Genomic DNA, 16,826 nt, shown 5'->3' with positions numbered 1-16,826 from the left:
TGCTGGGATCTCAATTGGAATTGCATTAAATCTATATAGCAGTTTTGGAAGTATGGCCATCTTCACTATATTAATCCTTCCTACCCAGGAGCAGGGGATGTCTGTCCATTTTCTGATAGCATCTTCAATCTCTCTTTTCAGAGTGCCATAGTTTTCAGAGAAGAGGTCTTTGATTTCTTTTGTTAGGATGATTCCTAGGTATTTCAGTTTTTTGGATGCTATTGTGAAAGGAATTATTTGCCCTATTTCTCTCTCAGTGAGTCTGTCATTGGTGTAGAGGAAAGCTATTGATTTTTGTGTGTTGACCTTGGAACCAGCTACTTGACTGAATTTGGTTATTAAGTCTAGAAGACTTTTAGTGGAGTTCTTGGGGTCTTCTGTATAGAGTATCATGTCATCTGCAAATAATGACAATTTGACTTCTTCATTACCTATTTTTATTCCTTTTATTTCTTTCTCTTGTCTAATTGCCGTGGCTAATGTTTCCTGAACTATATTGAACAAGAGTGGTGATAGTGGACATCCTTGTCTTGTTCCTGATTCGAGTGTGAAGGATTTCAGTTTTTGACCATTTAGTATGATATTGGCTGTTGGTTTTTCATTGATGGCTTCTATCAGTTTGAGGTAGAGACCATCTATTCCAATTTTTTGTAGGGTTTTTATCATAAATGGATGTTGGATTTTGTCAAATGCTTTTTCTGCGTCTATGGAGATAATCTTATGGTTTTTGTCCTTGGCTCTATTGATATAGTGTATTACATTGATTGATTTTCATATATTGAACCATCTCTGCATCCCTGGGATGAATCCCACTTGATCAGGGTGTATGATCTTCTTGATGATCTTCTGCATTCTGTTTGCTAGTATCTTATTAAGGATTTTTGCATCTATGTTCATTAGTGAGATTGGCCTATACTTCTCTTTTTCAGTTGGGTCTTTCTCTGCTTTGGGGATCAAGGTGATGCTTGCTTCCAGGAATGAATTTGGGAGTATTGCTTCCCTTTCAGTTTCACTGAAGAGTTTAAACAGTAGTGGCAGCAGTTCCTCTCTAAATGTCTTGTAGAATTCAGCAGTGAAGCCATCAGGGCCCAGGCTTTTCTTAGTTGATAAGTTTTTAATTACATTTTCAATTTCATTGGTTGATATTGGGTTGTTCAGAATTTTTAGATTTTCTTCGTTCAACTTTGGTAATTCACATGTATCTAGGAATCTGTCCATTTCTTATGTGTTGTCCATCTTATTGGCATATAGGTTCTGGAAGTAGGTATTGATGATCCTCTGGATTTCTGCTGGGTCTGTTGTCATTTCACCCTTTTCATTCCTAATTGCATTGGATTTGGGCCTTTTCTTTCCTTTTTCTGACAAGGTTGGCTAAAGGTTTGTCAATTTTGTTGATTCTTTCGAAGAACCAACTCTTGGCTTCATTGATTTTTTGTATCATTCTCTTAGTCTCCATTGCATTGATTTCTCCTCTGATCTTTATAATTTCCTCCCTTGTATGAGCTTTGGGGTTGTCCTGCTCTTCTTTTTCTAGAAGCTTGAGGTTCAGCATCAGGTTGTTTAATTGGGCTCCTTCTGTTTTCCTAATATGCATATTCACTGCTGTGAATTTCCCTCATAAGACAGCTTTCATTGTGTCCCATAGATTCTGATATGTTGTATTGTCATTGTCATTTAATTGAAGGAACTGTCTGATTTCTTCTTTAATTTCCTCTGTGACCCATTGGTTATTCAGAAGTGTGTTGTTCAATTTCCACGTGTTTATGAAATTTTTCCAGTTTCTTTTGCTATGGATCTCCAATTTCATCGCACTATGGTCTGATAATGTACAGGGGATGACTTCAATTCCTTTGCACTTACTTAAACATGTTCTATGTGTGAGTATGTGGTCTATTTTGGAGAATGACCCATGTGCAGCTGAGAAGAATGTGTATTCTGATTTTGTGGGGTGGAACAGTCTGTAAACATCTGTTAAGTTCATTTGTTCAAGAGTTCGACTGAGTTCTAGTATTTCATTACTTATTTTTTGTCTAGTTGATCTATCCATTTGTGACAGTGGGGTGTTGAGGTCCCCCACTACAATTGTATTAGTGCATATATGACTTTTCATGTCTGTTAGTATTTGTTTTATATAGTTGGGTGCACTAGTGTTTGGTGCATAGATATTTATGACTGTCATCTCTTCCTCTTGGATTCTTCCCTTTACAAGGATGTAGTGTCCTTCTTCGTCTCTCTTAATCAGTGTTGGTTTGAAATCTACTTGATCTGCCAAGAGGATAGCTACTCCTGCTTTTTTTCGGGTTCCTGTTGCATGGAATATTGTTTTCCACCCTTTAACTTTCAGTCTATGAGTTTCCTTTTGAATGAAGTGTGTTTCTTGTATGCAGCATATTGTTGGATTTTGCTTCTTGACCCATTCTGCCAGTCTATTTCTTTTGATTGGTGAATTGAGACCATTAACCTTGATGGTTATAACCGAAATGTATTGACTTGTCATTGCCATGACTTTTTCTTTTTGTTGGGTTCTCCCCTTTTACATTTAATTTTTTGGAATGCCAGATGGGTTCATTCTGTTTTGCCCCCTGGGGTTGTGATCCTCAATGTCTATTCCTAGGATATTGTATAAAATTCTTTGGAGTGCGAGTTTGGTATTCACGAAGTTCCTAAGGTGCTCTTGGTCATGAAAGTATCTTATTTCTCCATCCATTTTGAAAGATAGTTTTGCAGGGTACATCAATCTGGGCTGGAGGCTGTTTTCTTTTAGGGCTTGGAATATGTCACTCCAAGCTCTTCTGCCTTGATGGTTTGTGTTGAGAAGTCTGCTGTGATTCTGATGGGCTTTCCTTTGTATGTGATTTGTTTCTTTTCCCTGACTGCTTGGAGAACTTTGGTCTTCTGTTGTGTTTCTGGAATCTTAACAATTATATGCCTATGTGTAGACTGTTTTTGATCAAGGCTATTTGGAGTACTATATACCTCACTTATCTGTATGTCAAGCTCTTTTCCCCTGCTTGGGAAGTTTTCTGGCATTATTTCTATGAAGAGATTTTTTTATGTCATCTGCACTCTCTCCTGTTTCTTCATTGAGCCCAATCAGTCTTATGTTATTCTTCTTTGCATCATCTAGCAGCTGCTGGATTGATTTCTCATGTTCCCTTATAATTTTGAAGCAATTTTTCTTTTCCTGGTCACTAATTGCAATCTTATCTTCTATATCTGAAATTCTGTCCTCACATTGGCTCATTCCGCTGTGTAGACTTTCAATAGAGTTTTTCATGTCCTGGAAATCTATTTGCATCTGTTTTATGGATTCCATTTGTTTCTTATGTTGGGATTCCATCATGTTCCTGAGCTCCTCTCTAGATTCATTAATCATGTCTTGCACTAGGGGCGCAATTTCTCCTGTTATCTGAGAAATTATTTCTGATTTCATTTTCTCCAGATCCCCTTTTGTTGCCAGTTCAGTGGGCCCAGGTGGTTGAGTATCAGAGTGTTCCATCTCATTTCCCTTTGGAGTTGTTGTAGGTGATCTGGAAGTCTGGTTTTGAGACTTATTTACGTGTTTTCTCATTTCGACTGGGCCAGGGGGCTGTTAGCGCCTGCACGGATTACCTCCTCTGAGCTGGGTGAGGTGGGCCAGGGGCCGCGAGCAGCAGTAGGGATGGTGACCCAAAAGCCCTTTCCTGTGGGCTGGGAGCAGCGGGAGGGATGGTGGCTGGGAAGCCCCCTCCTCTGGACCAGGAGCAGTGGGATGGTGGCTCAAAAGCCCCTCCCTCTGGGCTGGGAGCGGTGGGAGGGATGGTGGCCCAGAAGCCCCTTCCTCTGGGCCAGGAGCATCGGGACAGAAGGTGCCCAACAGCCCTTTCCTCTGGGCTGGGAGCAGCGGGAGGGATGGTGACTGGGAAGCCCTGTCCTCTGGACCAGGAGCAGTGGGATGGCGGCTCAGAAGTCCCTACCTCTGGGCCGGGAACAGCGGGACTCAGTACCTTAGTCTAGTGGTCTGGTGTCCTCTGCGTCTTTGTAGTGTGGAACCAGGTGGCTGTCTGTCTGCGGGGGGGTAATTCGGTGTTTTCCGCGCGACTCAGGACCTCGGTAGGGCGTGCACAGACCTTCCTGTGTGCAGCGGCCTGATTCCGCGTGTTCTGTGCGACTCAGGACCTCGGTAGGGCGTGCACAGACCTGGCTGTCTGTAGCGGGCTGATTCGGCATGTTCGAGTATAGTTTTGAAAATTTTTCCCAGCTAGAGCTATAATCTTTCTTTTCCCATACTCAAGGTAATTCTTAAAATTTTTAAATTGCTCTCTTTCCACACAGCTGATATACAACAGGCTTGGTTACTGATATTCTTTTTTTTTTTTGGTACTGGGGATCGAACTCAGGACCTTGTGCTTGCAATGCAGGCCCTGATATTTCTGAAACTAATATAAATACTTACATTTCTGATAGTTTCTAAACCTAAAACACTATACCAAGTTTTGTATCTTCCATTGAGGCTGGGATAACAAACATCACAGGCTTCTCTGCAACCCTACAGCACTAAGATGCTTTTCTCACTCATAAATCCCAAGGAAGCTGTTCATGCTTCAGCATATCATAGCTTGATATTCATGGTCCCTTCACTCACTAGGTAATATAGGTTGCTAGTTGTGCAAATGGCAAATGAGGTACTGTCTGGAACCTCAAATCTTCTATAATCCCCAATCTACTCCAACTTCAGGCAAAAAGTCAGCAAAACTATTTCTGATGTGTAATTTGTATTGGCAGATATCCACATCCTAGGTGATTAATGGTGTATGAACTAAAATGGTCACCCTTATATTTTATCATAGATGGAAAAGAATTTAAAAGAACTGTTATTGTGTAATAACTGAAATGTAAGAGTTTCAACATAAATTCCTAGAAACTTTCACCAGAATAAGGATTCATATGACAACTAAATGCAATGCTTGATTATGGACCAGAGCAAAAAAAGTAACTACAGTCATCAATAAATTTTTTTTGTACCACGGATAGAACTCAGGACCTTGCACTTGTGAGGCAGGCACTGTGCTGCTGAGCTAAATCCTCGGCCCCATCAATAAAATTTGAATGAACTCTGGGTTAGATAAAAATTTTATATCATTTCCTAGTTTTTATTACTGTACTATGATAATATAAAATAATGTCCTTGTTTTCAGAAAATGTGTATTGATGTTTAAGGATAAAGAGGCATTTTGTATTTAACCCAAATGATTCAGAAATTATATATATATATATTTTTGGTATCAGGGATCGAACTCGGGTCCTTGTGCTTGAGCAGCATGTGGCGAAACCACTGAGCTAAATCCCCAGCCCTGATTCAGAAATTATAAACATACATGAGAAAGAGAGAGAGGAGAGAGTGAGAATGAATAATAAAGCAAATGACCAAAGTAGAGATTGCTGGTTAATGTAGATAAAGTATATATAGGAATTATTTGACTAGTGTAAATTTTCTATAAGCTTAAAATTATTCAAAATAGTGCTCGCTTTGGCAGCACATATATTAAAATTATTCAAAATAAAATGATAAAAAAGAAAAGAAAATAAAGACACCTATTTCAGGAACATAGTAAAACTGTCCACTTGGCCTGGATTTTAATAAAAGCTGAAGGGACTACTCAAAGGCAATTAGAAAGAGATTAGAGTTAGAAAGAGATTAATGAGGAAAACAAAAAGTAGAATTTCACATTCTAAAAATGTATCATCAGTGATGGACATGACAGTCAAAGCTTTTATAGGTTTCAGATTTTGAAACTTGTCACATATATCAATGTCACTATTTTTATGTTGTTGGCCCAATGGTCTTGACAGAATGACAAACAAAAGAAGCAATCATTTATACCTTGACACAAAAGCTGAGTCACCTCCTCTGACAATCAATCACAAGAGGACTGAAATTAAGAGACTGGTTTTTCTTCTTACCGAAAGGAAGTATTCTTTTCCTTTTGTTTGGGTAAAATTATTTGTGGGGTGGTTTGTCCAGCAGCAAAAGCGAAGGTGCTGAAAATGGACTGAGGATAACGGAACTTCATTAGCTGTTTCTTAAAGATCTCTACTACTTCTGGACTGACTTCCTCATCAAAAGCTACTTTAATCAACTAGAAACAAAAGAGATTAATTACATCAGAAGCATGAAGAATTTCCAGATAACTTTCCCCCAAATTATTAAAAACAAAAAACTCAGAAAAAATTATAATACTAAATGGAAAGATTTTGGAGAATGTAGGGACTTTGGATAACATGCAATATAATTTAAAAAAATTTTTAAAGTAAAAAAGTGAGGCTCAGAAGAGTTTACTTGCCATAGATGGTTAGTTGGCAAGAAACAATCACAATCTTGAAGTTGAGCTTCCTTTCTATGATGACTATCTTTGCTATGATGGGATTGGGAATTAACTTGTGGTAGCTGATGTGCCAAGCATGCCCTTTCCATTTCCCAACTGTTGGTTGTAGATCAGGAATTTGGACTAAAGTCATTTCTTAGCCAGAGACACAACAATTCTAGGAAGAAAAACTATCAGGTTGACTAGAATCCTAACCAGTATAGACAGACAATATTTGAATGTAGAGTTCTTTGGCATTTAGATCAGTGAAGAAATCCCTAAGTAGACGATATTCTCACATGATGTGTAAAGGTCTGGAGTCTAAAGAGCACCAACCTCACATTTAATAAAATCAGCACAGGAGTATTAGGGAGGGCTCTTTGACTAGAAAAAATGAGGCAAGAATTGAATCCTTGGAAACCTGAGAAGTCAGAGACAAAGCATGAAGAATGGGAAAAGCAACATATTATAGTCTGAACTTAGAAAAGGTTGCTTCTTTCAGAGTCCGGCATCAGTAATTTTACAAGTTCTGATTGTTCACAGCTCTCTGGCAAAAACCCTCGATTTATCAAGGGTTACTCAATTAGTACCAAAGGACATTAGTCCTTGCTGTACTTCTTAAGGGTTTTACTTCTTCCACGGAAGAGCCATACAGTATTTCTTTCTGAGGCAGATGCCGAGAGCTGCTTTATTATACAGGAACTGAAGTTTAACTTGGCAGAGAACAGTGCCACTATGTGTCTGAGTTTCTAAATAATGACAGACAATCCACTGGTACTCTGAGTTGGTTAAGGAGTTCATGTAGTGAAGGATTAAATCCAAAACTATTTGAGTTCACTCGGCTGAAGATTACCCTCTCAGACACTCTGATCTTCATTTTCTAACTTCTGATTCCATGACCACAGAAAGTAGTCACAAAATCATTAGAGTTGTAGAAATTTTTTGTTTTGTTTTGTTTTTTGGTACTGGGGATCAAACTCAGGTCCTTGAGCTTGCAAGGCAGGCGGCGGAACCACTGAGCTAAATCCCCGGCCCTGTAGAAAGTTATTAATACTAAGAGAAGGCCTTCCTTTCTTAATACAGGTTGATCATATCTGAAATCCAACAAAATCCTCTGAAATCCAAAACTTCAGTGCTCAAACGTTATAGATTTTGGAGGGATTTGGAGTTTATATTTTTGAATTAGGGATACACAATTGGTAAGTCTATGGAAATATTTCAAAATCTGCAAAATTTCTAATCTGAAATACTTCTGGTTCCAAGCATTTCAGACAAATGATCCCCAGCCTATACCTGAAAAGATGCTGATGTAATCTGCAATCCTTCTTGCATGTTCTGTTGTAGCTGGTTCTGCATTGTGATCTTCTTCTCCTTGGTGATGGAGGCAATGGGGAAGCTCCTCACAACTGTCTGTTCACCAACTGCAGGAAGACCAACACAGTCAGTAACAGGACTTTACAACTGACATCTAGTCTCTGATGAAGAAATACATCTGCAGAGGACAATGCACATGGATGCAGTGAGAGAAAATGTCATGATTCCAGAATTCCACTAATTAATTTTATTGCATGGCAATTCACTCCTGAGAGATAATCTTTTCCCAGAATGAAAGGAACTGTCACAAGCTTCCTACCTTTATTCTTTCTAGCTCCCAAACTTGATATGTGCCACACAAGATCATCTGCCTTAACGCTATCTTACCTTAAGGGTAAGCTTTATACTGACAAAGAAATATCCTCAGATAATGAAAAGACATCCAAGATATTTAATGTAAAGATAAAGCAAAAGAGAACAGGTTTCTAAAGTTTGTTTCTGTGAAGAGATAAATCATTTGCAAAAGGCAAGGGGACCAAGAAATGGAGGGAGAGGGTAGGAGAGGGAAACAGAAAAAAGAATTAAGATGTGTTATATACATGTACGAACTCCCATGATGAATGTAATCATTATGTGTTGCAAAATGTACTAATAAAAACAAAACTTAAAAAAAGAAAGTTTGCTTCTGTATGTAGTAAAAGTAGCCGCACTGTGTATGTATGCCTTCAAAAGATAGGACTAGACTTAAGCCCAAGATTTTTAGGAATGCAATTAAAGCAAGAGTGGAAAAATATCAACTGCCTGAGGGTATAAAGATAAGAGTCTAGAAAAGAAGTAGCACAGACAGCCTCCCTGGAACAGCTTCCAGTTTATCACAGGAGGAGAGTCACATGCAGAATACAATGTGTGATTAGCTCCTAGGCTTTAGAGAACAGAGTATTCAAGGCATTGAGTATTTCAGAAAACTGAGATGATCTCCACATGCTAGATGAATAGAGAATGATTCCCAGATGAAATGGGAGGGAAGGTGAGCTTTGAAGAGGGGGTAGGATTTGGATTCACAGAAGGGAAGGAGGGCATTTTAGGCAGTGGAACAGGTAATGATGTAACAGAAGCAGCAATGAATAAAGCCTCATAGCCAGTAAGCCAGAGGGGGTAAGATTTGAAGTAAGTTTACCCAATATATTTATCCGCTTATTATCATCAGAGCTTCTCATTTCCTGGATATGTCTATCCTTAACCTGAAAAACTGTGACTATCTTCCTATATAAAGCTCACACCCAGAGGCTTAACAAAGTCAAGATGTACAGAGGATTTAAATTCTAGGATGTATTAGGCAACTTATGCTTATATAACACATGTAAGACTTTCAGATTTCTATATATTATTAAAGGAGAGATTTTAAATTAGAGATTAAAAAAAATAAATTTTTTCTATGACAAAAATACCTTTTCTAAAACGTGAAGCTAACTCAAAATTTGAAAGGAAAATACTAAGAGAATAATATGAAATTTCATACTAAGCCTGGCTTTGTTTTTTTAAAAAGAAATAAATTATAACAATTTAAATGACCACACAATTATCTCAAGTTTATATGTCCAAAATGTGTATTTACCATTAATCTCACAAAAGTCCTAAAAAAAAAAAAAAAAAGATTCCTAATCTGAAAATCTGGTGCTCAAAAGGTTTTAGATTTGGGAGCACATTTGGATTTGGGGCTTTGGATTAAGGACGCTTAAGCAGTAAAGCATACGCAAATCTTCCAAAATGCAAAAATTCCAAAATCTGGTCCCAAGCATTTTGGATAAGGGATACTCAATCTGTACTGTATATTTAGTTTCTTTTAAAACTTTCTTTTAAATACAAATGTAATTTATGTACAGCAATACACCAAGGGGGCCAAGAAATTTTCCTCCATTTTTCACTTATCAAAAATGAGCACAACTGTTCCTATGAATTTATCTTTACTGAATTTCATGAGTTTTTGCTTACTGTACAGTAAGCAATCTTTTACAACCAATACACTAAAACCACGTTGAGCCTATCCAATTTAGGAATAATGCAACTATTAAGATTTAAAGGAGAAGGGGACATTTCAGAGATAAATGAGGAATGAATGTGTCTCATAATATTGCGGGATAAATCAGAGAATACATGTTATATAGGTTGCATTGTATCCTTCCAAATTCATATGCCAATACATTAACCCCAATGTCCTTCAGGAAGAGGTGATCAAGATACGATTTTAAAGTTCATACATTTTTTACACCTGAATTCCATTGTTCAACAAAATAAACAGCACATAGTGCATACTTATCAAGTACTACTGAATTAATAATTTCAGAAAAAGAAAGAACTTTAGTGATCATTTAGCCTAATAATTCTCAATCCTCAGTATTCATCAAAATCACTTGTGGGGCTTAAGAAATATACAAATGTATTGGTCTCCCCATTCCTCCTGCTTAATATTCCAAATCAACTGTTTGAGGGTTGGGCCTAGAAACTTGCATTTTAAAAATAGCTTCCCAGATAATTCAAATATGCAGTCAAGGCTGAGAACCATCAATTATCATCAATAAAAGGCCATTTTCCTAATTTTATAAAAGAAGAAAATGAACTCTAGAGAAGTTAGGTCAGTTGTGTTATCATGACTGGTCATTAGCAATCTAAACAGGAACTTTTTTGATTTTGAGTCCAATGGTTTTGCCTCACATTTTATGTATTTTTCCAACCAACAGATATTTTATATGGAGATTAGAGTAATTTAGAGAAAATGCAGTTTAGTTCTATAAAGAGCATGCTATTCCTTTCTAATACAGAAGACTGTATACCGTAGTAGGAAATAAAAAAAGTTGTGGGTTTAGTGAATAAAAGACAAGTTGTCCGCTAAGAAGGAAGCAGGATTAGCTGAAATGGGATAAGAGGTAAATTAGTTTATCAGTGCTGTACAATCCTGTGATACTTAGCAAATCCTTTCATAAAAATGATCATGTATCTGGAAGACTTTAGCTTTACAGTTAACTGTAGGACTCAGAAAGCTGGGACAAATCAACAGAGTATGGAGTTAGATACTGAGACATTGCTTCATGCAATTATAATTGTTTCAGCAAATAAATACTTAATTTATTGATTAGAATACAGCTTTTGTTTTTCAAATAAAAATCTATGATATAAATTATCACTAGCAAAAGTATCCCTCCACCCCCTAAATACCCGTGTGGCCAAAAGCTTATTCTGGATTTGAACTTACTTGCAATCACTGTGTACAGACTGAACAAAAACTTCATGTGCTACACAGACTTCCATGTTCTGATGCTATATTATGATTCATACCTAGCTGGTCATGAGGTGTCCCTCTGAACAGAATTCTGTATGTGGTGAGGAACAAAGCTCCTTCTGCTGGCAGGAGCTGAGGGCCTCCAAGAAGGCCTCCAGTGGCTTCTTCTCTGCCATCAGGATCAAGCAGGACTCGAAGACCTTCACATACAATTTCTTCTCCTGGCAGCAAAGCAGGTCTTAGAATCTTGGGCTAACAACAGAGAAAGTATCTTAAACACAACTCTTGTAGGGTTTCCAACACTTAAATCAAAGTTATCTTTTCATTTATAGTCCTAAAAACCATAAACTAGACTTCTCAGGTAGCCAAGTGACAAAAAAAATTTGGAAAGAGGGAAAAATGAAGTTTCTGCATCCAAGATTCTTTGCAGTAAAATCATTGTGAAAAAATCCCCAGTAAAATCATTGGGAAATATATAAATGTCTGAAAAATCCATTCAATGCATTATTTTCCAACCTTTACAAAAATGTCATAGATCTTTAGTATTAAAATAAATAGATGCCCAGAATTCATTGTAAAGTTAAAAAGGAAATTGCAAACTGGTATGTACACTATGATCCCATTTTTGGAAAAAGAAAAAAGAATATGACCAACTTGTTAATGGTAGTGTTATGGTTAGGGGGTGAAGGCAGAAGTGGGGGTAGGGTAGGGAGAACTGGTGGGGGAGCTTTTCACTTTGAACCATTCCTTTTGTTTTTTTTTTTCTTTGTTTTGTTTGTTTTTGTTTCCGGTACCGGGGATCGAACTTGGGTCCTTGTGCTTGCAAGGCAGGCAGTAGAACCACTGAGCTAAATTCCTGGCGAGCTTTTCACTTTGTACAATGTCTATTTCTTTTATGCTTGAATTTTATACAAAGAACATTATTATATTTGTAAACTTGAAAAAAATGGATGAGTTTTTAAAAAGATCTGTCTCTTTAGTGGGGTGTGGTGGTGCATGCCTGTAATCCCAGCACTCAGGAGGCTGAGGCAGGTGGATTACTATGAGTTTGAGGCCAGCCTAGGCTAATAGTGAGTTCAAGGCTGGCCTAAACTGCACAGTGAGACCCTGTCTCAAAGGAGAAAAAGAAAAAAAACCTGTCTTTCTTGATCAAGAAATAAACATTTATATTTTATACATCTTGAAAAATCCTGACTCAGTATCCATTATATGAAGAACCACATCATATATTCCTCTGAAGAGATTAGGGCAAGGAAAAAAACTACAATTTTCCGGAAGATCTAATATATATTTTTTTACTAACAATAAAAACTATATAAATCAGCGCTATTCTTTTTGCTGGCTCTAGGAAGCTTAGAGCTAAATGTAAAGCTAAAATATAATGACCACTGTCTTAAGTTTCTAATAGAATTATTTTTCCTACCTATCTGAGTTTTGAATTTTCTTCTGAATTTATTCTTTTTTTGGTGGGGGGGTATTGGGGATTGAACTCAGGACCTTGCACTTTCAAGGCAGGCAGTAGAACCACTGAGCTAAATCCCCGGCCCTGACTTTATTCTTTTTTAAAAAAATTTATTCTTAATAGCTTTATTTTATAGGCAAGAGGGTCCTGAACCTAGTCCACATATTAGCAGCAAAATAATCATCTGAGAGGTGTGTTAAAATACAGATTTCCAAGGGCTGACGATGTGGCTCAGTGGTAGAATGCATGTCCTGGAATATCCAAGGCCCTGGGTTGGAGCCCCAGCACCAAAGGTGGGAGGGTGGGGATAAGAAAAATACAGATTTCCAAGCTATGTTTCAGGGTATTCTGATTCAGGAGGATGAGGCAGGGTTGAGGACTCTGAATTTTCTTTTTTTTTTGTACTGGGGATTGAACTTGGGTCCTTGCGCTTGCACATCAGGTGGCGAAACCACTGAGCTAAACCCCCAGCCCCAGGACTCTGAATTTTTAACAGAGTTGCCCGAAACATGTGATGTATGGCCAGACTCAGGAGTCTTGTGCTTTTATGGTACTTGTTTTATTTTTGTTTTGGATGTAGGCTGGACATAAAATCTTGGGTTGGGCTTGAAAGTTAGAATTATTCATAATTTCTGCCCTGCCTATAAAAGTAAACTCAACAAGAGGTTGTTATTGCTCTTTTATTGAATCCAAGAAAGGATACTGTTCCCATTTCAGTTGCTTTTTATAAGGTTCTACAGGACAAATTCTCCTGAAAGTTTAATGTACCATTAAAATTGCACTTGTAAAAGGTTAAGAGAAGGTACTTCTGGAGCACAATAGTCTATTGTTACTATTTTGGAGAAGAGATGTTATACCCTGAAAGCATGTAATCTAACATAATTACCTTCTGTATAGGTGGAAGTCTTCTACTCTCACGATGCACTGCTTCTAGGGTCTCAATGTGCATAGCTACAATTCCTAGGATGGGTCAGAGTAACCAAAACAAAAGAATGTAAAACAAATTCCAGATATTTTAGAATTAAAAGCTAATCTAAATTTGGTAGATCTTAAAAAATTTAAATATAGGATTACCATATGACCCAGAAATTTCACTCCTACATATATACAACAACGAATTGAAAACAAATACTCAGATATTTATATATGTGAATACTCACAGTAACATTATTAATAATACCCAAAAGGTGGAAACAAACTAAGTGTCCATCAACACGATTAGATAAACAAATTAAATTCTGATAACTGGGTAAACCTTGAAAACATTATGTTAAATGAAATAAACCAGATGCAAAAGTTGAAATATTGCATGGTTCTACCTATATAAAATATCTACAGTAGGCAAATTCATGAAACAGAAAGTAATTATATATCCCCAGGGGTTTGGGGGTGGAGCAACAGGCGTTATTACTTAATGGTTACAGAGTATCTGTCTCTCTCTCTCTTTTTTTTTTTTTGTGGAACTCTGGACCCTGTGCTTGCCAGGCCGGCACTGGTACCACTGAGCTAAACCTCCGGCCCTGATTACAGAGTATCTATTTGGAGTGATGAAAAAGTTTTGGAAATAGTGGTGATGCTTGCACAACATTGTAAATATAATTAATACCACTGAATTGTATATTTAAAAATGGTTAAGATGGCTGGGTGTGGTAGTGCATGCCTGTAATCCTAGCTACCTGGGAGGCTAAGACAGGGGTATTGTAAATTCAAGGCCAGCCTGAGAAGTTTAGTGAGACCCTGTCTCAAAAACAAAACAAAATAAAGCAAAATAAAACACCAAAAAGGACTGGGGTGGTAGCTCAATGGTAGCATGTCCCTGGGTTCAATCGCCAGATGGCTAATTTTATGTTATATATGTTATTTATGTTATCACAATTTAAAAATATTTAAAATAACAAATCAGAAAATAAATAACTAGCACGCCTAAACTACACAATAGATAGGTATTATATAGGTCTTATGCTGGAAAACTCAATTATCATTAATATTCGGATTCTCTAATATTTGCAAAGTGATTACCTGGTATCATACAATGAAGGCTCTTGATGTGATCCTGAGTAACTCCACTTTCTGTACAAACCTTGTCAATAAATCGGGTAATGAACCGTACGATAGAATTAGCAATGTCATTGTTCTCTGAATCTTCAAACCCACTCTCTGTATCATAGCTCTCAGCTACACTTCCGGCAATACTAAGAAAGTCACAGAAAGAAATCACAGTCAGCATTCATATGCAATAAATGACTACTGTATCACAATGAACAGAACTGAAACTTGCTCCAATAGATGTACACTCAAGTAGGCAGGGCACACTTAACTCCAAGGCTCTTTATAAATGACAATGGTGAAATATGTTCTTTTTGTCTATGTTTATAAACTACTGTCAGATCCTTTAGACCCAGACTGGTTTCTCTAAAGAAGACTTCTGTCACTCTCCCAAAAGTACTCAGAAACTACAGAAAATAAAAAGAGGACTCTTTCATTTATTATCTGCTACTTGAACCTTCTAAAATAATTTATCTCTCCAAGTTAATTACTACATAGAACCAGACAAAGTAAATGTCTATCTTTGGCAACTGGGGAACATTTACTATGGTAGGAAAAGCAAAAATAAATTTTTTCAGTAACTTACATATTCTTCTATATGGAAGGACCAAACTACTCTATGATGCTTTTTCTTGCTAGCATGTCTCTCTGAATCATAACTCTTTGGGCCACAATGATCCCATAATTTTTCTGTAGGTGATAAAATCATGCAAGAGATGCAAGAGAAAGAAACACATTTGAAATGGAGCATATGTGAAAGCTTAATCCCTACTCGTGTTGCTTATTTCATCTCTAACCATTCAACAAATTGGCTATTCACAGCAAAGAATCATTTGTCTGTTCTAACCTATTCCTCTTTCTTCCATAGCCAATCACCTTAGCTGAGTCAGTATTAAAGTTAAGCAAATATGGCCATTGCACCATCCTAAGCCATTAAAGAATTTAGATGCCTTAGCCACTCTCTATACAGAGTTTAAAAGAGCATGATTATCTAAACTGACAAATTTAAAAGAAACCAAAAATATAGTTATTTATAGTCATAATGGTTATCAACTTGATTGGCAATGGGAACAAAGCTGGGTACAGATTAAAGAAGTTCTCAAAAAATAAGTAGATGAGTTCAGAATCAACAAAACAGTCTTGTGGGACTGTGAGCAGTAAAAGAATGTGAAAGCATTATTTTAGGAAGATTCTTCTGGAAGCAGGGTAGATAACTACAGAAAGAAAGAAATAAAAAAATGAAGCCACTGAGAGATTATTATATTTATGGCTTGAAATAATAAGGGCCTGAGCTATGTTGTTCACATAAAATAACCAAAAGATGAAACAGAAATCATACAGGAAGAAAGAAGAGCTTTATAACAGATGAAAGAAGAGCTTTGTGTATGTGAAAATTGCTCACTCCAAGTTATACAGCATGGAAGATCAGAAATTTTGAGGTATTCTAAAAAAAAAATGAAGGTCTAGGATAGGAGGACTGAGAGGTTAGGACCAGTGATTCAGGGATATGAATGAGCTTTCTGATAGAGTATGATGACCTTTGATAAAGGACAGAGAAGAGGAGCTGCCTGAAAGAGCCTGATAAGAATTTATGAGAGCTAGAAGAGTACCAGGATGTTACAGCATTCACCAATGAAAACTCAAAAGGGATAGAATTTCATACTGTTCAGGTGATTAATTCATTTTTTCATTCATTTCATCATTTATTTAACCAAATATTGAATAACTATTATATGCAAAGATGCTAAGGATACAGTAATGAACAAAATAAAGACAATAAGTAAATGTAAGAAAATAAATCATGTTATGGAAGAATGCCATGAAAGAAAAAGAAAGGTGGGAGATAGAGTGGTAGAGATGAAACTTAAAATAGGGAAATCAGGAGAGCTTCTTTGTATAAGTGACAGTTAAGCAGAAACCTAAATGAAGACTTCTGGAAAGATGGTGGAACGGTGAGCAGCAGAGAAATAGCCTCTCTGGTATTTGGAATCCAGATGCTGGAATAAACCAACGTGAGGAAGAGGAGGAGGGAAGTGGGTCCCCAGGACCCAGACAGGATCTGAAGTGAGAATTAGAGCGGAGAGAAAGACCACAAGGAGGAAAGTGGGGTTTTCTCCCTAAGCCCCAGTTTATAGCGTGGGAGGGGCTGCTTGAATCTGCAGAAGCCTGGTGACTACTGACAGCCCCAAGGCCTCCACAGAGAAATATACCAGTGAAATGGAGCAGTGAACACTGTAGACTCCAGTGGCTGGTGAGTTACTCAGGTTCAGATACCCCCAGGAGAGGGTGATTGGCCAGTAGCTATTTTGGAAAGGAGTCAGTGGAGGTCAGGACACAGAACAGCTGCAGGTTTGGCTCCATCTACTAGCTCCAAGTGTCAGGG

The 16,826-nt window shown here is 37.4% G+C and overlaps 1 protein-coding gene across 12 annotated transcripts in view; it reads right to left on the bottom strand.

The window, feature by feature from the left end:
* Positions 1 to 16,826, bottom strand: part of Sbf2 (SET binding factor 2) — a 450,794-nt gene that overhangs the window by 65,210 nt on the left and 368,758 nt on the right. For all 12 annotated transcript variants that reach the window (XM_087211305.1, XM_013074593.3, XM_013074594.3 and 9 more), the window contains 5 exons: positions 14,417 to 14,589; positions 13,284 to 13,357; positions 10,992 to 11,187; positions 7,638 to 7,765; positions 5,944 to 6,119 (listed from right to left, as the gene is read on the bottom strand). In XM_087211305.1, the coding sequence (XP_087067431.1) occupies positions 5,944 to 6,119; positions 7,638 to 7,765; positions 10,992 to 11,187; positions 13,284 to 13,357; positions 14,417 to 14,589 (747 nt within the window). The remainder of the gene's footprint in view (positions 1 to 5,943; positions 6,120 to 7,637; positions 7,766 to 10,991; positions 11,188 to 13,283; positions 13,358 to 14,416; positions 14,590 to 16,826) is intronic.

The sequence above is a fragment of the Heterocephalus glaber genome, unplaced genomic scaffold (assembly GCF_053883595.1).
Source record: "Heterocephalus glaber isolate CG9 unplaced genomic scaffold, H.glaber_assembly_v1.0 deba00001428, whole genome shotgun sequence".
Lineage (NCBI taxonomy): Eukaryota > Metazoa > Chordata > Mammalia > Rodentia > Bathyergidae > Heterocephalus > Heterocephalus glaber.
The sequence above is the reverse complement of the archived record's forward strand: the minus strand, read 5'-3'. Positions and strand labels throughout refer to the sequence as shown.